We start from the raw sequence: 23,609 nt of genomic DNA on the forward strand, positions 1-23,609 counted from the left end.
AATGGTTGACGTTCATTCATCACTGTTTCCTGTAATGTGGTCCACTTGAGATTGGGATATATCTAATTTTTGGTCTCATACCATAAAATGATCTGTAAAAATGAATGAACGGAATGGATGAAATACATACATCATGTGGGGGCCCACAGAGCACCGACCATCAGCCAGCGGGCTGGTGTCAGGGGGAGTAGCCAATCCGTTTCCGTTGGAAGTGTAACAAAGGTATTAATAGGCTACTAATTTATTATAGACGTACAATTTAATTATCAATTATGTTACTAAAATCACATTAATAGACTGATGTGAACAACCCAAATATTAACCATGTAACGTGGCAATAAAGAAACATTCGACAGTCACTCACTCGTGACTCTCATGCTTGTGGTTTACCCATTCTCAAGATTTCTAACACTTCTTTACTAAAGTATATATTCCAACGAGTCTTTTCTAATTATCTCATCAGATATCATAAATATATACTAATTTTAAATATTAAAGTTGATTTGATAGTCAAATTCAAATTCTTATAAATATACCATATAAGTTCAAAGCATTCTTATTTTAGGATTTCAGTACAATTGAGTAACAAGCTGTAGAATACAATCATCAATTCAGAATAAGTTCCTATTTGTTTGTTCATTTGTTTTTTTAATTATTATTTTGTAATTATCTATTAATAGGATTAAGTGAGTAATTTTTATTTACACGTGTAATTGCATAGGAACTACCCCTACATGATGTGATAGTCAGGCCTATTTAGAAGCCTTTTAACTCTAAAACAGAGGAAAGGGGTTCTCATAAAATCTGTGGAGCACATTGTTATTTATGTGTAAATGTATGTGTAAAATGAGGCATATCAAGAGTGCAAGTGGACCCCACCACAAGAAACAAAGGGAATTGAAGCCTACAGTTGTCCACGAAAATTTTGGATCAAGCCGAGAAGTATGTATTTGTGTTTTTCCTTTATCCATGTCCACATGACCTTACGAACAGGTTAGATAACAGAAAATGAGAGATCATCATTATTCATTGATAATGTATTTACGGTGTCAAAGGGAATTCCAATGGCCTCTAATGGCTTCCAAATATAGGCTCGCTAAACAAGCTCCAACGATTAGTCCGGTTTGATTTGGCTTTGTGTACGCTAGGCGTAGTCTTCCCTTTTGTCAACCGATCTTAAACTTGCTTTACCAAAGTATACTCCTGTTATACAGACAACCTACTTTCGGAATAAATTACCCCTCCCTTTTCAACTGCTCTTACCTGAAACTGAAGGGTGTATTCATCCGAAATCCTATTGCCGTACACTAAAATTTAGTTTGGTGATAAAAACTTGCGGCTGTTGAAAAAAAATTACATATAAACACAGCGTTTATAGTGCTAAAATTTTCGGGTATGGAGCATCGTGTCTGTCAGAGTATTAAAGAACTCGACCGGAAGCGCGTACCGCGCCTGCTTCAGCAGCGTTAAACATCCAATCTATGTGGGGGCCACCATGTCGTATATTTAAATCGAATCCGTTCATAAGATGATAACCTTTATTTTAACTGTACATACAAAATATTATCCTGATAGATAATTCTGATGGGAACCTCTAATTCAATGCCGCGATTAAGCTGAATTTTGTATTTTCCCTCTTTCCGGTGATTGATACTTGATTAATGGATTTGATGAAAGATACAGACGGCACGAACTTATGATATGCACCTCATAACCATGGTTTCACGTGGCCTAACTAAGTTGATGATATGGCTGACTTTGTTTCCTCCGACACTGAGATCGAGGTTAGAAAATGATGGATGGAGTGGATGTTACATATACAACATTGTGGGCCCCATAGGAATGACGTGTTGGACGTGCATTCCATGAGGAGTCTTCACTTTTTCACTGTAGTCCCGCGAGACCTTTTTCACTCTGCGACCCTCATCCCTTCTTCGGGTATACGCGCGCTTTTTATTTATTTTTTATAGGCGCCGGACGGAGTGCATCCAGCGCCTCTGGCCCTCTGCAAAGGAAATCGCTCCTGCGCCAAAGCCGATTTTCGAATCTTAGGTTTACCGACGGTTGCGTTTTTGTTACTCCCCATTTTACCCTTCTGTTCCTCTGATATTTACGCCCCTCTCTAGGGTTTTCTAACGTCTTTTTGATCCGTCCGTTTGCTTGAGATGGCCGGAGATGCGGTTACTGTCATCGAGATCTCATCCTCAGACGACGACGACTACGAGTACACTCGTCTAATACCCGCGCTCCGTCCGCCGGCAAAGAAAATCACCCCCGTCAAAACGGAGAAAAAGGAGAACAAGGTGGGAGATCTAGACTGCTTTATCTTGGATTTCGATCCGTTTGAGGCCATTAATCTTTCAAAGAAGCTCGTGCTCGAGGACTCCGATGATGCCGACGAGGCCGACGAGGTCTCGGTCGTCTCTGAAAGGGGCCCGGTAAGGGAAATAAAGCAAAACTCTCTCTCTCACTCTCTGTTCTGATGCATCTGCGGGGTTACTTCCTTTGGTAGTCCGTAGTCCGTACTATCATTGACTGACTTCCGTCGACGAAGTTTAAAGAGGAAAATGACGAAACTAGCCCTAGCAATTTCTTAAGGGAAAAGCATGTGCGTCCATAACGCGCAGCGAGAGTTGGTGCGCGCATGGTGGGAGGGAATCTCAACACCCATTTTAAATGGGGTTTTGGAAATTCGAGTTCTGAAATGATTGTGGGATTCCTGCAGACTATTTTTAAATTGTGGGAGATCTGTGCTCTATCTGAAACTCAGCAATGAAAATTCCAGTAGTTGTGTGTCAACTGATTTTGAAATGCTGGCTAGATTTTCCTCATACCATTTTTAAATGGTAGGAGGCAATTACACACCGACTCTGGTGCAGGAACTTTTAAAGGAGTCTACATTAGTTTGTGGTGTACATGTTAATCTCTGGGGTGTGTTTGGATGCACTACCGAATTGAATCACGATTGTTTGTCTAACAAAGTGGCAATATGCTCCCTTAGGGCGTGTTTGGTTGCACTTCAAATATGAATTGCAGCAATTACCTTTGCTAGCATTTGTATCAAGGGGCAGGCTCGAAATTGTTTTTGTCTTACTTTCAAGTTGGACATGAAAGAAACATAGCTGCAATTATGGTTGTAAACGGGTTGGATGTTTCAATATCCATATCGAATATCCGACTTGGACATCAGATAAAAGATATGGATTTGCATATTATCTATTATCCAAAGAAGTCAGATATGGATAATATCCGAGTTGGATGTAAATCAGATAGTTGGATAATGGGATATCCATCTGATATTTAATTAAAAACTAAAAGCATAAGTTAAATACCTGATAAAATCAACAAAAATTCCTACAAATAGAAAAATGATAGTTTCACCATAGATAAATGCCAACTAAACTAGTAAAAAATTGCAATTTCCATAACATAAAAGCTAATAGCAACCTAATAAGCTTATCGATTTTGACAAAATATAAAGTCAATTAATAGCAGCAGTCACCGTATCAACCTCATCATCCATGTTGATTTCAGTCAACACCCTAGAATTTTAATAAATGATATATTCTTATTTAATATTTTAGTTAAAAATATTATTAGTTGGGTAAATTATGAAAATGCCCTCAGGAATCAAGTAAGCATATGTGGATATAGTAATATCCGTATCTAACCTGCCTAGAAGTTGGGTAATCGGATAATTGGGTAAAATTACTTGAATTGGGTAAAAATCCCCTATCCATATCCGATTTTCTTGGGTTGGATATTTCGGGTATTTAGGTAAATGGATGTCCATTGCCACCCCTAACTGTAATTTGAGGTCTACTTATTCTACATGCTAGGAAGCATCATTAAATCATGTTATTTCTTCATGATTGAAACCGATGTTTGCAATATGATTCGCTTGTGTGCATCCATACAGAAGATCTGAGCTCTGAACTGCCATTATGGTACATTCTAGTGGGACATGAAAGGAACACAATTGCAAATTGAGGGCTGCTTGTATGTTGTTAACATGAGGAAACATCATCGATTACTGTCATTTCCTATTGATTAGACCCAATGTCCATTGTTCTTCTAAAATGTGCATCCAAACACAGTGTTAATAATTGGTTTTGATGAGGATTGATTATCATGATCTTATTCCACTGATTTGTTTATGCGATGGTGATAGGTGGCATGTAGAGATTATCCTCATTCAAGGCATCTTTGTGCAAATTTCCCCTTTAACAAGACCCCTCATAAGAGCTACTGCAAACAGGTAACACCCTTATCTAAATTAATTGCATCATTAGCCATACCATTTCAGTATATCTAGTGTAATTGTGAGATTAGTCTCATCAGTGTCATTTTCTTGACCAATGTATGTGAACTTATGAGAATTCCCTCTGAACTGATGAGAATTCCATCTCCTGGTCATAGTATGGTAGGAGACTCCTTTGTCTTTGCAATGTAACTGTTGCAACCTGCATGTTGAACTCTATAGGGTAGTTTAGTCGTGAGATAGGATAAAGACACGTGCGAATGTGGCATACATGTGGGGAGATCTAGGCAATTTGTGGGCATGCCCAGCCATGAACAGGGCTTGACAGAAAATCAGGGGTCGTGCTCATCCATTAGGCAATACTTGCATGTGGGCTGTTGGTCAATTTATTTTGACCTTCCATTTTTACCATAAACATCTGGCCCAACTAATGAGTGGTCAGCCTTGGGCCAAGACACGTTCGTAGTGGTGCTCACCCCTTTCGCTTTTAGGGATATGCTACGGAACTGCAATGGCAATGCCACCATTTCTTTTTCCAATCCTTTGGGTGTTGTTTCCTATGTAGCAGATTTGGGGGTGCTCAAGGACTGCCTCTATCTAGATTCTATATTCTCTCTTTGCTGGCCCATTGATGGTGGAAGTCATTTCTTTAAAACACAAATAAGTGGCATTCTTCCTCTAAGAAGGGAGCCTTGGAGATCTACTTGCATTTTTGGTGAAATCCGGAAGATCTCGTCATCTTTAGATCCATCAATCTCTTGATGGCATATCCATTGGCAATCTCGTTTATCATCGAGATTGGGGAATCATCAATATGGGTGTCAATGGGCTGGGCTAAGACTGAGGAAGGATTGGCCGTAGCCTGTCCCTAGGAAGAAATTGTTGAAAGAGAGAGTATGCGTAGTCATTATAAGAGCGTGTTTGTTGCGATTTGAGAAGCATTTTTGTATTATAGAGTTGTTAATTAGTTGATGTGGAGATGAATGGTCCTTCATAAAGAAAGAAAGGGAAAAGATGAAGAATGCAAAAAGGGGAAAGGATTTGAGGATCTCGTTATTGTGGTTTATAGAACTTGCTTTCATTTGGTTCTTATAGGGCCCATTCATATCATAACTAGTTTTGCATAAGCTACTTGTGTCTTAGGTAGCTTATCTTGGTTTATGCTTATCCAACAAATAAGTGTGTTTTGTAAACATCCTGCATATCAACCAAAAAGTAGGAAACTTTATTTGGTTTTCAACATCACATGATATATATATATATATATATATATATATATATATATAGAGAGAGAGAGAGAGAGAGAGAGAGAGAGAGAGAGAGAGAGAGATGCTCACACACAACTAGTTGGACCATTCAAATTGGTCCAACTAGATGGGTCATTTAATGAGTAGTTAATGTTGAAACTCTTTCCATGTAATTGACGAAAAGAAGTGAGTATATATGTGCTGTATATCTAGGCCGTTCGTCAGTTTTTACAAATCATTCTAGTGCAACTTCCTAAACATGAGGCAGATCCAAATCTAAAGTGGACCACACCACAGGAAATAGTGGATACTGAATGCCTACCATTGAAACATTCATAGGACCCATAATGATGTTTATTTTCCATCCAACCTGTTCATAAGGTCACACAGACCTGGATGAAGGGAAGACAGAAATATAAGCTTGATCCAAAACTTCTATGGCCCTCGAGAAGCTTTCAATGGTAAGCACTCAATCCACACTAATTTCTATGGTGTGGTCCACTTGAGCATCGGGTGTGCCTTAAATGGATGAACGGTGTGAATATATCACATACATCATGTTCGGGCCTACAAAAATTTCCCACGCTTCGGCAGTGGATTAGGTGCGGCCGGCCTCACCTTATATGGTGTGTCCTTGACCGAGGGGCCCACCTTGATGCATTTATTGTATATCCACACCATCCATCCGTTTTACTAGGTACTTTAGGCCATGAATCCAAAAATTAATCAGATTAAATTCTCAGAGTGGGCCCTAAGAGGGTTTTAACGGCGAGTGTCATTATCCCCACTGCTTCCATTGGTGTGTTCCACTTGAGCCTTGGATTTGCCTTATTTTTTTGGAATTTACCCTAAAACATGAAAAAAATAAATGGACGGTGTGGATAAAAATCGTAGATCACGGTGGCCCCTTAGAGCCCATGCCCGTTCCTAGCCAGGGATGCGTGGGGTTAGTACCTAATCCTTGTTCTTAGGCAGCGATGGAGGCGCCTATTTCCAATGGACGCAAATGCGGCCAAAGCTCTTCCATGCGAAGCTAGGTGGCGCACACCGTGATGTTTATGATAAATCCACTCCGTCCATCCGTTTTTCTAGATCATCTTAGAATGTGTACCCAAAAACAAGGCAGATCCAAAACTCATGTGGGCCGCACGTTTGGAAAAAGTAGGTAAGGGAATTACTACCGTTGAAACCTCCTTGTGTCCACCATGATGTATATATGCCATCCATACCGTTCACGAGGTCATTCCTACTAGGATGAACTGAAATTATAAAACATTAGCATGGTCCAAAACATTTGTGGCCGCATTTAAACAACTTTTGTAGACGCTTGAATGTTTTAATGGTGGAAGTTCAATTCTCACCTTTTTCCTGTCGTGTGTCCCACTCGAGGTTTGGATTTATATCATTGTTGGGTCCATGTCATAACATGATCTATCAAAGCTGATGAGTAGGATAGATTTATCACAAACATCACCGTGGGCCCCAAGTAGCTTCCAGTTGCAATCGGAGGCCGTAGGCTTCTGTTTCCAATAACGTAGCAGATAGAGAGCATCAACAAAGAGGGATTAAATAGATCTTTCAAAAAAAAAAAGGAGGGATTAAATAGAGAGAGAGAGAGAGAGAGAGAGAGAGAGAGAGAGAGAGGCGAGTACGAGAAGTTTGTTTTAAAAGAAAATGGAATATTTAGAGAAGTTGAATTCTTGTGATTTATTTGAGCAATGTACCACTTGTGTAACAAATCCGGTCCGTTAAATATTTATGGTCCCTTATAAGCATGTGAAGCATATAAAATTATTATTTTTCTGTAATTAATAGTATAATCTTATTTTATAAGAAAAGTGGGTTGATAGAAATTCATTCCAACAGTTCAGATTTAATTTGCATGTGTGGATCAAGCATTTAGGATCATTTAATATTTTTTCATAGATAAAATTAAATTAGCATACCTTATTAGATAAACGGACTAGATATGTGACACGTATTTTATTATACCTATATAAAACTTGATGTCATGTACCATCTGATAAGTAAGCAATACATATAAATTACGAGAATTATTTTTTCTATTTAGAGAAGTTGAACTCTTGTGATTTATCCGGGCAATGTACCACTTGTGTAACAAATCCAGTCCGTTAAATATTTATGGTCCCTTATAAGCATATGAAGCATATAAAATTATTATTTTTCTGTAATTAATAGTATAATCTTATTTTATAAGAAAAGTGGGTTGATAGAAATTCATTCCAACAGTTCAGATTTAATTTGCATGCGTGGATCAAGCATTTAGGATCATTTAATATTTTTTCACAGATAAAATTAAATTAGCATGCCTTATTAGATAAATGGACTAGATATGTGACACGTATTTTATTATACCTATATAAAACTTGATGTCATGTACCATTTGATAAGTAAGCAATACATATAAATTACGAGAATTATTTTTTCTATTTAATGCTACCTAGTTGGACCAATTTAAATTGTCCAACTAGTTGTGTGTGAGCATTTCTCATATATACATGGGAAAAGGTTCTATGCGGTCGAGCTCATGGGAATTTCCCATGAGGTCGAGCTGTGTGCCCACTGTGATGCGTGTCAAACATCTACCCCATCAGTGAGATGCACCATTCCATGGTGGGCTTAGGGCTTAAAAATCAAGTCAATCCGTGACTTGTGTGGGCCACACCACATACAAAAGTTGAGAGGGGTTACCCTCCATTAAAACATTCATAATCATTTGTTGGGCCCACTAAGATGTGGTTCACAAATCCAGCCCATCCATTATGTGTGTCCCACTTGGATGAGGGGTCAGACCAAGTTTCAGACGCATCTAAATTTCAGGTGGGCCCCACCAAGTGCTTTTATATGTTTTAGGGATGTCTTTACATGATTTTAGATGGTATGGCCCACCTGAGTTCCGTATATGGCTTGATTTTTGGGATATTCCATAATTTAAAGGGGACCCATCAAATGCACGATGTTGATGTTCGACATACATCATGGTGGGACCCACACAACTCAACCTCATGAGAAGTTCCCATGAGCTTGACCGCATAGAACCTTTTCCATATATATATATATATATATATATATATATATATAACCTATATATACAATTTTTACTTAGTCATGTGGGGTCCACCTTTAATATCCATCGTCTGGCATGTGGGGCCAACATTTGACATGGACCATTCATTATGTTGGCCCCACCTCGGCTCTATCTTCAATGTGAACCGTCCATCCTGTGGGGCCTACCATTAATATAGACCATTCACCTTGTGAGGCCCACCTTGGATGTAGGTTGTCCATAATGTCAGACATTGGATGTGGATCATCCATCATGCGGGGCCCACCTTTATTGTGGAATGTCCATCATGTAAGGCCCAGCTTTGGAGTGTGCCACCATCATGCAGGGCCCGCCTTGGATGTAGGCCATTTATCACGAGGAGCCAACCGTTGATATGGGTTGTCCATTATGTGGGACCCACCATCAATGTTAGTTGTCCATGATGTGAGGCCCACCTTCAACGTCCATTGCTCATCACCTTTGATGTGGACCATCCTTCGTGTGTGCCACACCTTCAAAGTGGGTTGTCCATTATGATGGGCCCGCCTTGGATGTGGGGCATTCATCATTAGGGCTGATCTTTGATGGGGACCATCCATTATGTGGGGTCCACCTTGACATGGGTCATCCACCATGTGGAGCCCACCTTTGATGTTGATTGTCCATCGTGTGGGCCCCACCTTCAAAGTGTGTCGTCTATCATACGTGGCCTACTCTTGATGTGGGCCATTCGTAATTAGGAGCCGACCTTTGATGTGGATTGTTGATTATGTGGGCCCACCTTGATGTGGGTCATCCATCATGTGGGGTCGACCTTTGATGTGGGTCTTACTGTAGATGTGGAATGTCCATCATTTCGGGCCACCTTTGATATGGACTATCCATTAGGTGGAGAGATGAGAAAGAAAGATGAGAGAGAGTGATAACAATTTTTATTTTTTACTTATGACTAAATTAAAGCTAATAAGCTACTTTTATGAAGGTAGTTACCAAACTAACTTTTATTAAAAAAGTAACTTATTTGTTGTCATAAGTGTGTGTCTATATATATATATATATATATATCCATTGGAGTAGGGGTGGCGATGGCTCGAGCCTGTAGGGCTAGGGGCGTAGCCTCTATACTTGGCTCGAGAGCCTTTCTAGAGCTTGAAATCTAGGCCCCGGGCCCGACCCGATCTGACCCAACCCAAGACAAAAATGGATGGAGAGAGACACTGGAAAAGATCCATTGGAGTAGGGGTGGCGATGGCCCGACCCTGTAGGGCCAGGGGCTTAGCCTCTAAACTTGGCCTGAGAGCCTTTCTAGAGCTTGAAATCTAGGCCCTGGGCCCGACCCGACCCGACCCGACCCAACCCAACCCAACCCAACCCAAACCATCATCAATTGGGACAAAAATAGATGGTTAAAGACCCTTGTTGACAGTCTCATTCAACGCACATGTTTAATTTAAAAGACATCAATTGGATACAGGGTCATGTTTCAATAGTCAAAATTGTTTATAGGATGGGACTCATCATAGATGGTGGATATCCAAAAGAAATTCTTAGATTGAACTGTTTCAACCCATTGATCGTTTAACTCTTTTCCATACATGGCTAGCTTACAAGACTACAGTCGGGCCAAGGCCAGGCCAAACCTTAGCCCAACCCTTTACCACTGCTACATTGGAGGGGACCTTTTGTGGATGTACATTGCATAGTAAAATCTAAGTTAAATGGAGGGTTTTGCGGTTTGGAATTGAATAGCAAATTCTAAAGGGAAAAAAAAAAAAAAAAACTTCTTGCCAGGGATTTGGGGTAGCTTTGAGGGAAGGTTTGGGAAGATGGTAATTTGAAGAGGTTATTTGAGGGAGAAGACAGCTTGAAAAGGATTTTATTTTATTTTTTTCAACGGAAGAGGGCATTTTTGGTATTTTGAAAATTTGGAAGGGAATACACATACATTTTCTTATATTGTATTATCCCATATTATTACTAGGGTTTTTTTTACCAAAGTAAACCCAAGGTTTACTTTAATTACAAACGTGACTCTCTTTTGAATTTTTTAAAGACCTTTGACTATTTTTTTCGACAAAAATACCCTTGCATTAATTCCAACCCTTATAAATTGGGTTTGTTAGAGGTTTTAGTGCCTATAAAGGTGGTTGCATGTTGGGAATGGTGCAACCCACTACTATGTTTGATGTGGGCTGTTAAAACCTTCCTTAGATCCTTTGTTGGGGCCATTTGGCTTATTCATAAGGTCACACGAGTCTAGATGAGGGAAAGACACAAATCTTAGCTTGATCCAAATCCTTCGTGGGCTCATAAAAGTTCCAAATGGTGGGCATTCAATTCCCACAATTTTCTGAGGTGTGGTCCACCTGTGAGTTGAAAACATCTCATTCTTTAATGCATGCCCTAACCTTAAAAGCCAAAACAGATGGATAGCGTGGATAGGACATGAACCTCATGCAGACCCCACAGTGATGACCCAATGCCATATAGTAAGTCTAACGGACCGCGGCCCCTACAACGTCGGAATTATGAACTCTACAATACACTAACTACGACCCCTACAACATACCAACCATGACCCCCCACAATATTGGAATCGTAACCCTTACAATGTACTAGTTGCGACCCTTACAATTGGCTTGTGGTGAGTGTGGCCATATTTTTTTGGGAGGTTGGATCCACTCTAAAGCTTTTGTATGTTAAGTTAGCCCATAATATGATGTGTGGGCCTATGCTTGACATTCAAACCATCCATCATGTGCAACCCCTTAGGTTCCCCTTAGCCCCCCCAAAATCAAGCCGATTCAATTCTCAATTGGGGAACACGATGGGGAGCAACTGTTGGTATGGTTACACCACCATTAAAAAGCCTTCTAGATTGTGCATGTGGCCCACCATGTTTTATGCATTCCATCAAATGTGTTCATAAGACGAGCCACACCAAATCAGGTCATTTCAAAACTTAGGTGGGCTAAAATTTGATTAATGATTTTAGGCATGATTTTACCCACATGGTGGACGGATTGAATGCCATGCACATCACAATGGGCCCTACACATGGCATTGTGGGTTAAGCCTAAGGAACTTTGCGTTGGATCTGGGCTCTTGAGGAGACTTAGGGAATCATAGGTGGCACATTCATTATAGATCTTTGTGTGGTGCTCATTGTTAGATCTATGGACATTTGACCATTTATGGATGCAATATTATGATTGACCATACTCCCCATTGTGTCGCTCCTCCCTATTCTGATTAGGAGCTTGGAGGATCCACAACATTATAGAATAAGTCTATTTTACGATTGTTGCACATGGCCCCAACTTTGATGTCTCTATGGCATCCAATCTTTCCAAAAGGGTCTAACTGTAATGCCTCGAAAATGAGGATGATTCAACTAACATATGAGGCCACCATGCAACTGATAAGATTTTGACATATTGTCCTTTGTTTTCTATTTTGTGGCCAATTGTTTATTTATCATATCCAACTTCAGTGTCAAGAGTGTCCCACCATGAGGATGGGATTTCCAAACAATCAAGCCTCTATAGTCAGAGGTGCCTATAAAATTATAGGTGCCCCACGTCACTTAAAACAATAGACAACCACCCAAAAACTTCTAAATTCTCATGGGGCGACCCACGTAATGTTTGTGTCTTTTAAGCCATACACACAAGGCAGTAAGCTCCATCAGCACTATTTGTAAGATGATTTTTTTCTACAAAGGTGGCAGAGTATCTAGCCTTTGCGATTGCTACCATCTTCAGCTCTAGATCTTTTTCTAAGCACATGTGACAACTTGGTAAGCATGTGTCGGATCCGGGAGATATAATAGCTGGGACTCGTAGTTATCATGAGTTGACTTGGAACAGAATGTAGGCTGGTTACCACACTCACCACAAGCCAGTTATAGGGGTCACAATTAGTACATTGTAGGGGTCACAGTTTGTGGGCCTTACTATATGGCCTTGGGTAACTATTGTGGGGCCCACCGTGAGTTTCGTGTCCTATCCACACTGTCCCTTCGTTTTGGCTTTTTTAAAAGGTAGGACATGGGACAAAGAATGAGATGTATTCAACTCACAGACAAGCCACACCTCAGGAACCAGTTGGGATTGAACACCCACCATTTAAAACTTTTATGGAACCACAAAGGGTTTGGATCAAGTTGAAATTTGTGTCTTCCCCTCATCCAAACCCATGTGACCTTATGAACGGGCTGGATGGCTTCAGCAGTGGACCAAAGGGGGGTTTCAATGGTCCACATCAAACATAGTAGTGGGATCTACAACCATTCCCAACACGCAACCGCTTTTAGAGCTGCTAGGACCTCTAACAACCCCATTTACAAGGGTTGGAATAAATGCAAGGGCATTTTTGTCCCAAAAGATAATAAATAAACAAGTTGTCAAAGGTTTACATAAAAAACTTTTCTCAAGGGGATTGTACTTTCGTAATTAAAGTATACCTTGGGTCTACTTTGGTAAAACACCTTTATTTCTAAATGTAGAGGTGTACATGAACTGAGCTAGCTCAGTTAGCTCGCTCGACTCGACTCGAAAAAGCTCGATTCAACTCGGTTTGAAGCTGAGTTCGAGCCGAGTCGAGCTGATTTTTTTAGCTCGAAAATGAGTTCGAGCCGAGTTCGAGCTGGCCCCAACTCGACTTGACTCGGATTGAACCTAGCTTGAATTGAACTCGGATCGAACCAGTTCGGTGACTCGGTTACTTTGATATTGATGTTGGTCACCAAGTGTTTGATGAAATGACTCAAAGAAGTGTGGCTGGTGGCAAGGAAGGTATGTATATGAAACTAACACCCTTTTTTCCTTGATTTTTATGTTGCTTAAAAGGTGTTTGATAAAATACCTGTAAAACCATTGTTGTCGTCTCAAATACAGTGAGATTTTGAAGGTGCAGTCCATGTGTTTATGAAAACGCTGCAATGGCGAACTCGGCTCGATCTTGGCTCGAACTGGCCCGAGTTGCTGACCGAACCAAGCCGAGCTGAGTTCAAGCTGAGGTCAGCTAGTGGCCGAGCCGAGTCGAGCTGAGGCCAGCTCGACTCGGTTCTACTCGATGTACACCCCTAACTAAATGGGTGGTTATAGTTATAATAAAGCATGCAAATGAGATGACAATTTCAGTTGCTAGAGAAAAAGAATGAGTTGAGGATCTCTTATCATGGACAATTCCCTCCTTTGCTTCTTATGTTATCGTCTTCATCGTTCTTTCTTTTTGTTTTTCCAATATTTCCATTGTCTATCAAAAGTTAGGCACTGTGCGGGTATAAGCCTTACCCTTTACTTGCATGCAAGTCATGATATTTTTTTTCTTATCACATATGCATGGCATTATAACCGGACGCTGGATCTAATACAAATCGTTGTACATTAAGCCAACTCACTTAACGTGCAAAATGCATCTTATTGCATCTAGGTGCATGTAAGTTCATCTGAATGCATTTTAGGTGTGTCTATTGATTGCTTGCCTCCAAGTGCAGAGGTTCGTAAGTAGTATCCCGTGAATACAGGGTCGATCCCACGGGGAGATGAATTGTAAGAAGGAAAAAATCAAATGCAAAACAAACTAAGTAATAAAAACCAAACTGATGATTTGATTTTGGAATTTTTGAATGGATGTAATTCAACTGAATAAAATAACACCCAAGCTTCAAAGTTCCACACATAGGTTAATGTTCCAAAATCATGATGACTTGGATAACACAACTAGGATCTGAGCACTATGGTCAGCCTAATCGGAAAATAAAACAGTTTAAATATTTTAATAAGTGATATAAAATATTAAAAAATCATGGATTTGCACCATTGATATATATTCTCAAGCGTCAGTGATTTTAAGAATCCAATATCAATGAGATAATGAAAATCAAATAAATATAACAGGTTGAGAACCTCTCCTATCTAGGAAATCTGATTGATCTAGGGTAAGCCTATCCATCAATGTGGATCTCATATGATGGAAACATATGGATCTCACAAGATGATAAAAAACAAAACCTAAATAATAGATAACATGCATACACCATTCTTCTCATCATTAAAACAATCAATCATCATAATCTTAAAGAATTATTAAACCCATGTGCTTCCCTTCTAGCTTGGGCTAGAAGGAACTTAGAAAAACATAATTAAATTACAGAAATAAAAAGCAACAAGAAAGAAAAAAAATGCAAATAGAAAAGATCTATATATATATATATAAAACTTTAATAAAATTAAAAACTCTTTAAAAACCCTAAATTTTGCTTTGGGATTCCTTGAATGATGCTTAGGAATGCCCTAGGAAGCCCTATTTATAAGTAGGGAACTCCAATTTTCGTACAAAGTTGAAAAACCCTAGAAACCGCCTCAAATATACGCAGTTTTCCAAAATAGACTTATCGCTGCACAGTTTGTTTAAAATAGATTTCCTGCTGCGCAGTTTTCCAAAATAGACCTCAGAGCTTTAGAATACACTTTTTCAGGACGATTTTAGGATTCTTCACTTCAAATCTTCAATTTTCTTCATTCTTCACTTGGTTTTCTTAGATCTTTGGCATGTGAATTCTTCAATCTTGGTCTCCTAAGATCCATCCCTTGCCTTGGTGATTTTTGAGCATCAAATCCATGCTTTTTAGCACCCTTTTTCAATTCAAGCTCTTAAATTCACCTTGCAACACATACATGAGTAAAATAGAACATTAAGCGGATTCATGTTCATAAAACCAAGATATAAATGGGGGAAATTATGCAATATTTGAGTCTCAACATCTATGACTCTTGAGTTCCAGTGTTTAAAAACTCAGCGAGTTGGCTCAGGGACCGGCTGATCCACTTGGGATTGGCAGGATAGCTGGTTGGATTGCATCAAAGCATTCTACAAAGGATCTAATTTTTACACAAAGACTTGGCCAAGTGAATCAGAAAATCGGCCAAGTGAATCAGAAAATCAGCCGAGTTTTCGGGAAAGATCGGACAAGTTAACTCGAGTTGTGAGTACAACAGTTTGCCAAAAGAAATTCTTAGATTTGAGTATTTCAACCTGTCCATCATTTAACTGTTTTCCTTACAGAGCCAGCCCTATAGGGCTGGGACTTAGGAGACTACAGCTGGGCCAGGGTCAAGGCCAGGCCAAACCTTGGCCCAACCCTTTGCCACTCCTGCATTGAGGGGACCTTTTGTGGATCTATGCTGCAAGGTCAAATGAAAGTGAAGTGGAGGGTTCTTGTGGTTTGGAATTGAATAGCAAATTCTGATTATTATTTTTTTCTTCTTGCCGGGGATCTGGGGTGGGTTTGAGGGAAGGTTTGGGAGGATGGTTATTTGAAGAGGTTATTTGAGGGAGAAGATGGCTTGGAAAGGATTATTATTTTTTCCCTTGGGGAGGAGGGCATTTTTGGTATATTGAAAAAGGAAAAGTGAATACACATAATTTTTACTTACATTGTATTATCCAATATTATTACTAAATGGGTGCTTATAGTTATAAAGCAGGCAAATGAGATGACAGTTTCAGCTGCTAGAGAAAAAGAATGAGTTGAGAGTCTCTTATTATGTACAACTCCCTCCTCTCTTTTTTTTTTTTTTTTTTTTTTTGTTTTTGGGTTAGCTTGTTAGTACACACCCATGTCAGTACACACACTCCATGTTAGCCACCCCCGCTAGGGATCGATACCAAGACCTCAAGTGTTGAAACGAGGTATCTCCACTCAGTCTGCCAATTGAGCTATGGATCTGGGTGTGTACAACTCCCTCCTTTGCTTCTTATGTTGTCTTTTTCTTCTTCTTTTTGCAAATAATTCCACTGTCTATCGAAAGGAAGGTGCCGTGCCAGTGGTAAGACTTACCCTTTACATGCAAGAAAGTCATGATTATGTTTTCCTTATCACATATGCATGATGTTATAACTGGACGCTAGATCCAATACAAAGCTTTGTACATTAAACCAACTCACTTAACCTTTAAATTCACCTTATTGCATCTAGGTGCATGTAAGTTCATCTTAGTGCATTTTAGGTGCGCCTATATGACTAAGTTCCAGTGTTTAAAAACTCAGCGAGTTGGCTCAGGGACCGGCCGATCCACTCAGCGATACTGAAAACCCATTTATTCGCATCGCTGCCAGATATCGCCGATATTTTCGAAATATCGCCGATATTTTCGAAGGGTGGGAACTGTAGCCAACAAGAGATGTTTTCGGCGATAAAATCGTCGAAATCAAAAACAAAAATCGCAAGAAAATACGTGTTTTTCGCCGGATCTGGTTGAAAACACGAATTTCAAGAGCTTCACGGCTGTTGAGTGCGGATCGGCAACTTTTCAGTAAGATTCAACCCAAAAAAATCGGCTTTTCCATCGAAAAATCCTCCGGCAGCTTCCCAAGAAAAAATCGGCTTGCAGGTTGTGAAAATCTCGAGATTTTGTTGGAAAATAAAGGGTTTTTTTAAAAAAAATTGGGATGAGGGAAGGATTTTCGTGTTGAAAATCCAGAGATTTTGGTGGGAAGGAGAGGATTTTCAGGGTTTTTACGGAAATTGGGGGTGGGATTTCATTTTAAATCGGGGGTTTGGGTTTTGACGGTGCAGGTCGGTGCTCCGTGGGCCCCACCATGATGCATTTGTTGGATCCATTCTGTCCATTAATTTTTAAATATAATTTTAGAGCTTGATACAAAAAAATAGGTAGATCTAAAACTCAGGTGGACCACACAACGGGAAAACAGTAGTCATTAAATGTCCACCATTTAAAACCTCCTGGGGCCCACTGTAATGTTTATTTGATATCCAAGCTGTTGATTAGGTCTTAAATACCTGGGTGAAGGGAAAAAAGAAATATCAGCTTGATCCAAAACTTTCGTAGCCCGCAAGAAGTTTTTAATTGTAGACCGTATACGTTCAATCAACATTGTGTGGTCCACTTGAGATTTTGATCTATCTCATTTTTGGATGGTTATCATAAAATGATCTAGAAAAATGGACCGATGGAATGGATTAAACATATGCATCATGGTGGACCACAGAGCATGGACCAGTGGCGAGGCTTTAAATTGGACTGCGTACTGAGCTACTCAATACGCTTTTATGGTAGTGAGTCAACTCATTTGGGCCCACTGTTAATACATGTGATTTATCAACACCTTCTATTCATTTTTTTTGCTAATTTTAGTGGTTAATCCCAAAATTTAAGTAAATCCAAAGCTCAAATGGACCATACCATGGGAAACAGTGTGGAATAATGATTTCCACTGTTGAAACCTTGTTAGGGCCCACGATTATGTTTATTTGTCATCCAACCTGTTCATAAGGTTGAACAGACCTCGATGAAACGAAAACATGAATATCAATTTGAGGAAAAGCTTTTGTGGCCTCCACGAATTTTTCAATGGTAGAGGTTCAATCACATTGTTTCTTGTGATGTGATCCACTTGAGCGTTTTATATTCTTTTGTTTTGTGGTAAAGCCATCAAATTATGTATTAAAATGGATGAACAAAGTGGATAAAATAAATAAATAAATAATGGTGGACCCCACAGTGTTTACTCAGTGCACTAAGGTTATTGAATAACTCAGTAAGCAATCCGCTTCCTACCGGAACCGGATTGGCTGGTGTACCTCTAGCTATCTATCTGACGTATTGACGTCAACGAGTTCTTTGGATCTGATCACGAGGTATGTGTTATATTCAAACCATCCATCCATTTGGCGTGCTCGTCTTAAGGCTTGAGATGAAAAATAAGATAGATCTAACTATCAAGTAGACCACACTGGAAAAAAAAAAAAAAAAACAGTGGGAGATTAAACGTCTACCATTGAAACCCGTTTTTGGGGTCACAGAAGTTTTGGATCAATATGAAATTTGTTTTTCCTCTTCATTCTGTCCTTTGTGATCTTATGGACAGATTGGATGGAAAATAAATGTTATGGCAGGCCCTATGAATTGTTTAACGGTGAAAATCATTATCTTTATTGCTATTTGTGGTGTGGACCAGATGATCTTTGGATATGATTCATTTTTTGGATAATACTCTAAAATAATCTATAAAAATAGATGAACGGTATACATATAATAAATACATCACTGTAGGCCCATGTAACTTTGATCTACTTTGAGCCGTCCGTGCAAGAGGAGCGTCAGTGCTCGTCTTTGCATGACACATACCTACAACAGCTGTATAGTTGGTGTGTGGTACACCAGCCAATCTGCTTCCGCTTTGTGCACCTCCGTACAACCATGATGCATGTGTTGTATCGATACCATCCATCCATTTGGAAAGATTATTTTAACACATGAGAAAAATAATGAGGCAGATATAAAGCTTAAGTGGACCCCACTGTAGGAAACAGTGGAGACAGTGACATCCATTGTTCAAAACTTCTTAAGGGGCCACAGAAGTTTCCAATCAAGCTTATATTTTTCTTTTCGCTTCATCTATCTCTATGTTAACTTGTGAATAGGCTGGATCTAAAAAACACATCATGGTGAGCCCTATAAATGTTTCAACTGAATAGGCTGGATCTAAAAAATACATCATGGTGGGCCCTATAAATGTTTCAACGATGGGTTGACTGATGCCATGGTTTTCTGTGGTGGGTCCACTTGAACTTTAAATTTATCTAATTATTCTTGTAAGTTTGCATTTGTATTATATAAACTCATTTTGATTACTATTTGAGTGATTTCTTACGACAACGTATGCCTTTTGGCCCCCATTAAATGGAAACTTATTATTTAATGCATTATTTTATAAATTTTTCATTCCTGGATATGTAAATATGTGTATTTAGGCATGTCCTGAAGTTTCACTGAAAAATTCCACCATTTTCTCCATGTTTCCCCCTTTTTCCCTACATTTCCGGTTATCAGCGATATTATCGGCGATAACGATATTATATCTTTATCTCCAGCCAGCGAAACTTGTAGCGATACCGACAACTCGAACACTGCGCCTATATGACTAAGTTCCAGTGTTTAAAAACTCAGCGAGTTGGCTCAGGGACCGGCCGATCCACTCAGGATTGGCAGGATACCTGGTCAGATTGCATCAAATCTCTTGCCTATGAAGGATCTAACTTTTACACAACATTGGCTAAGACATTCTTTGAATGGTGCTGTGCTACTGTTATGTATGCGATACAATAGCTCCTTGCAAGGATTGGAAAGGAATTGAACAGGAACACTGTCATGCATTGGATCATGATTCCAAGTGGAAGCTACTGAGATAACTCAAAGATTGAATCTGGCAGGCCAAACAACTGCACCCAGTTAGTTGGATTTGTCTGACTTTGGGAGATGTCCTGGAATCGGACAAGTCGGGATTGCAAAGTAGTGATATTTAGCGGGCCAAACAACTGCACAAAGTAAATTGTTGTGGTGGTTTCTCATCTCCCCTAGTTGTTTTGGTTTCTGATTGAAACTGCAGAAGAAACTGTTTGGGTGTATTTGTCTTGTAGTTTAAGACCTGATACTTTGAAACAGGGTGTGGCATTACCAATGTTGAACCGAACCATTGGATGTGTAGAGTCTTGCTAAATGTGGACAGCTGCATTTTTCTTTTAACCTTGCCATTGTGCATGTGGCACGTGTGCACCATCCAAATCATAGGACCCACTTTGAACATGGCTTGCTAGGGTATTTTTCACACTTATCTCACCTAATGAGCGGCCCAACCTTGGCCCCACCTAATGAACTGCAGCAAGTTAACCCTTTGGGTTTTCAGAGGCAACGATCTGCTGGAAGATGTTTTAGCTATGCAAACACTGAATGAGGATGCCGTTGGGTTATTGGTGTTGCCTCAATGATAAAAATAGGAAGAAATTGTTGAAAGAGAGAATATGCAGAGCCATTGTAAGTGTTTGTAGTGGTTGAGAAGCATTTTTGTATTATAGAGTTGTTGATTAGTTGATGTGGAGATGAATGGTCCCCCATAAAGGAAGAAAGGGAAAAGATGAAGATACATAAGGGTAAAGGATTTGAGGACATTGTTGTTGTGGTTTGTAGAAGTTGCTTCCTCCCTTGAGAAGGGGCATTCATTTGGTTCTCATAGGTGATTGGAAGGAGATTGGGGAAGATCCATTGGAGTAGGTGGCAATGGGCCTGAGCCTCTAAACTTGGCCCGAGGGCCTGTCTCGGGCTTGAAATCTAGGCCCCATGCCAATGATGAGTGGCCTGGCCCATCATCGAGTGGGCCAAAAATGGATGGTTTAAAGACCCTTGTTGGCAGTCTTAGTCAGCCTACATGTTTAGTTTAAAGACATCCATCGGATATAGGGTCCTGTTTCAATTATCCAAACTGTTTGTAGGATGGGACTCATCGTGGATGGAGGATACCCAAAACATATTCTTAGATTCAACCATTCTAACCCATCTATCATTTAAATCTTTTCCTTACAGGGCCAGCCCTATAGCTCTAGGGCTTAGGAGACTACAGCTGGGCCAGGGCGCCCAGCTCTTTGCCACTCCTGCATTAGAGGGGACCTTTTGTGGATCTATGCTGTGTGGTGAAATCTAAGTGAAATGGAGGGTTTTGTGGTTTGGAATTGAATAGCAAATTCTATAAGCTTTTATTTATTTATTTTGGCTGGGAAGGTTTGGAAGGATGGTAATTTGAAGAGGTTATTTGAGGGAGAAGATGGCTTGAAAAGGATTTATTTATTTATTTTTATTTTTAGGGGAGGACAACGTTTTTGGTATTTTGAAAAAAAAGAGAAGGGAATATGTGTTATGTTTTCTTATATTGTATTATCTTATATTATTACTGAACAGGGTGCTTTCAATTATAAAGCAGGCAAATGAGATGACAGTTTCAGTTGCTAGAGAAAAAGAATGACTTGGTCTCTTTTCATGGACAACTCCCCCCCTTTGCTTCTTATGTTATCATCTTCATCCTTCTTGTTTTTTTCTTTTCGTTTTTCTAATGATTCCATTGCCTATCGAAAGGAAGGTGCCATGCCAGTGGTAAACCTTACCCTTTAAATGCACGAAAGGCATGATATGTTTTTCTTTTCACACATGCATGGCACTATAACTGAGAAGGTGGATCCAATACAAACGCCTTTACATTAAGCCAACTCTCTTAACCTGCAAAATGCATCTGATTGCATCTAGGTGCATGTAAGTTCATCTGCATGCATTTTAGGGGTGTCTATGACTTTCCAGTGTTTAAAAACTCAGCAACTCAGCTTGGGGACCGGCCAATCCACTCAGGATTGACAGGATACCTGGTTGGATTGCATCAAAGTTCGCCTGCAAAGGATCTAATTTTTACACAGACTTGGCCGAGTGAATTGGAAAACTCGGCTGAGTTTTCAGGAAGATCAGACGAGTTAACTCAAGTTGTGAGCACAATAGCTTACACATTATCTAATATACACAGTAAAGGGTTCATATTCATCTCTCTCTCACTCTTGCCCTTTTATGAATACAGTCCTTATCGCATTATCTAATATATACATGTACCTTTTATTGCCATTTTCATGGGAAAAATAGGAAACCATCTGATGTGCACATGTTGTGGAGAAGATTTTGTGATATCCTTCGTCCACCAATTACTTGCATAGTCCTGTGTTGGTAATGGCTTGCAAGTCAACTCGTCTGAGTTACTGATCTGGTCAGCTAGCTTTGATTTTGAATTGAGTTCCCGAGTTTTTAAACACTACTAAGTTCATCTAAGTGCATGATGAACCTTGACAGGCGTAGATGCAATTAGATGCATCAACATGCGAACCGTTGTATTGGATCCAGGCTCTTATAATATTCCTTTTTATGCATGTTTATTAACTCAACCGTGTAAACGATATCGACTGAGTTGACATTCTTTGAATGGTGCAGTGCTACTGTTATGTATGTGATGAAATAGCTCCTTGCAAGGATTGGGAGGGAGTTGAACAGGAACACTGTCAGGCATCCGATCGCGATCCCAAGTGGAAGCTACTCAGAGTTACTCAAAGGATGAATCTGACGGGCCAAACTGAAACCCATTACTACTCAGATTAACTCAAAAGATGAATCTGGCGGGCCAAACAACTACACCCAGTTAATTGGATTTTTCTGATTTTGGGAGATGTTCTGGGATTGTAAAAGCTGGGATTGCAAAGTAGTGATATTGGGGGATGTTTGGGCGGCCCAAACAGCTACACACAGTAAATTTTTGTGGCGTGGCGAGTTGTTTATGTTTCTGATTGAAACTGCAGAAGCAACTGTTTGGGTGTATTATGTCTTGTAGTTTAAGACCTAATAATTTGAAACAGGGCGCGGCATTACCAGTATAAGCTTAGAAAATCACTTCTAATGGATGTGTACAGATTTGCTTATTAAATGTGGACAGCTTCAATTTTCTTTTAACCTTGCCATTGTGTGCCACTTGGCCAGCATCCAAATCATAGGACCCACCGTAGATGGAACTTCAAATCAGACACTGAACGCTTATAACTGTGAAAGCAATGATTTTTAAAAAAAAAAAAAATTCAAACTGTCATTTGTAGGCCACAAATTAGATGGCAGGATCATCTGATGGGTGTTTTCAGTGGTCTCATGCAACCCATGGCCCAGTGGTAGACTGTTTCAACACCGATGTCATGGGTTTGAGTGCCCAGATAAAGAATGTGCATTAAAAAAATCAAATTAAAAAATCCACGGTACTGTCTATGGAATTTCTTTTTCTTTTCTTTTCTATATATATATTTATTGTGTTGATTGGGCCTAGTAAAATTTCAAAGGTGGTGCGGTATATTGAAGCCTGCATCAGTCACAACACCATGATGCCGATTGCCTAATGATGCGGCTACTAGACGGTGCTCTGTGGGCCCCATAATGATGTGTCTGTTTAATTGACCGCATCCATCCATTTTTTCCAGCTTATTTTATGGCATTATTCCAAGAATAAGTCAAATTCAAATCTCAGGTGGACCACACCACAGGGAGGAGTGGTGATGGAATGACTACCATAAAAAAAAATAATAATAATAATAAATAAATAAATCTTGGGGTCCAGAACATTATCGATCAACTTGTATCTGTGTTTTCTTTTATCCAGGTCT

At 39.7% G+C, this 23,609-nt stretch overlaps 1 protein-coding gene across 2 annotated transcripts; it reads left to right on the forward strand.

Moving 5' to 3' along the window:
- Positions 1 to 1,952: 1,952 nt before the first annotated feature.
- LOC131233002 (RPM1 interacting protein 13-like) lies at positions 1,953 to 22,914 on the forward strand. 2 transcript variants are annotated; one of them, XM_058229553.1, is made up of 3 exons: positions 1,953 to 2,438; positions 4,172 to 4,258; positions 22,402 to 22,914. In XM_058229553.1, the coding sequence occupies exons 1-3, from the start codon at positions 2,166 to 2,168 to the stop codon at positions 22,564 to 22,566; spliced, it is 525 nt and encodes a 174-aa protein (XP_058085536.1). In that variant the 5' UTR covers positions 1,953 to 2,165; the 3' UTR covers positions 22,567 to 22,914. The 2 variants fall into 2 exon arrangements, with proteins under 2 accessions (XP_058085536.1, XP_058085537.1); XM_058229554.1 differs by lacking the exon at positions 4,172 to 4,258.
- The last annotated feature ends 695 nt before the right edge of the window (positions 22,915 to 23,609 follow it).

The sequence above is a fragment of the Magnolia sinica genome, chromosome 18 (assembly GCF_029962835.1).
Source record: "Magnolia sinica isolate HGM2019 chromosome 18, MsV1, whole genome shotgun sequence".
NCBI lineage: Eukaryota > Viridiplantae > Streptophyta > Magnoliopsida > Magnoliales > Magnoliaceae > Magnolia > Magnolia sinica.

Coding starts and splice junctions, on each gene's coding strand:
- LOC131233002 (XM_058229553.1), top strand. CDS start 2,166: ATGGCCGGAGATGCGGTTACTGTCATCGAGATCTCATCCTCAGACGAC. Junction 2,439..4,171: donor TCGTCTCTGAAAGGGGCCCG/GTAAGGGAAATA, acceptor CGATGGTGATAG/GTGGCATGTAGAGATTATCC. Junction 4,259..22,401: donor ATAAGAGCTACTGCAAACAG/GTAACACCCTTA, acceptor TGAATGGTGCAG/TGCTACTGTTATGTATGTGA.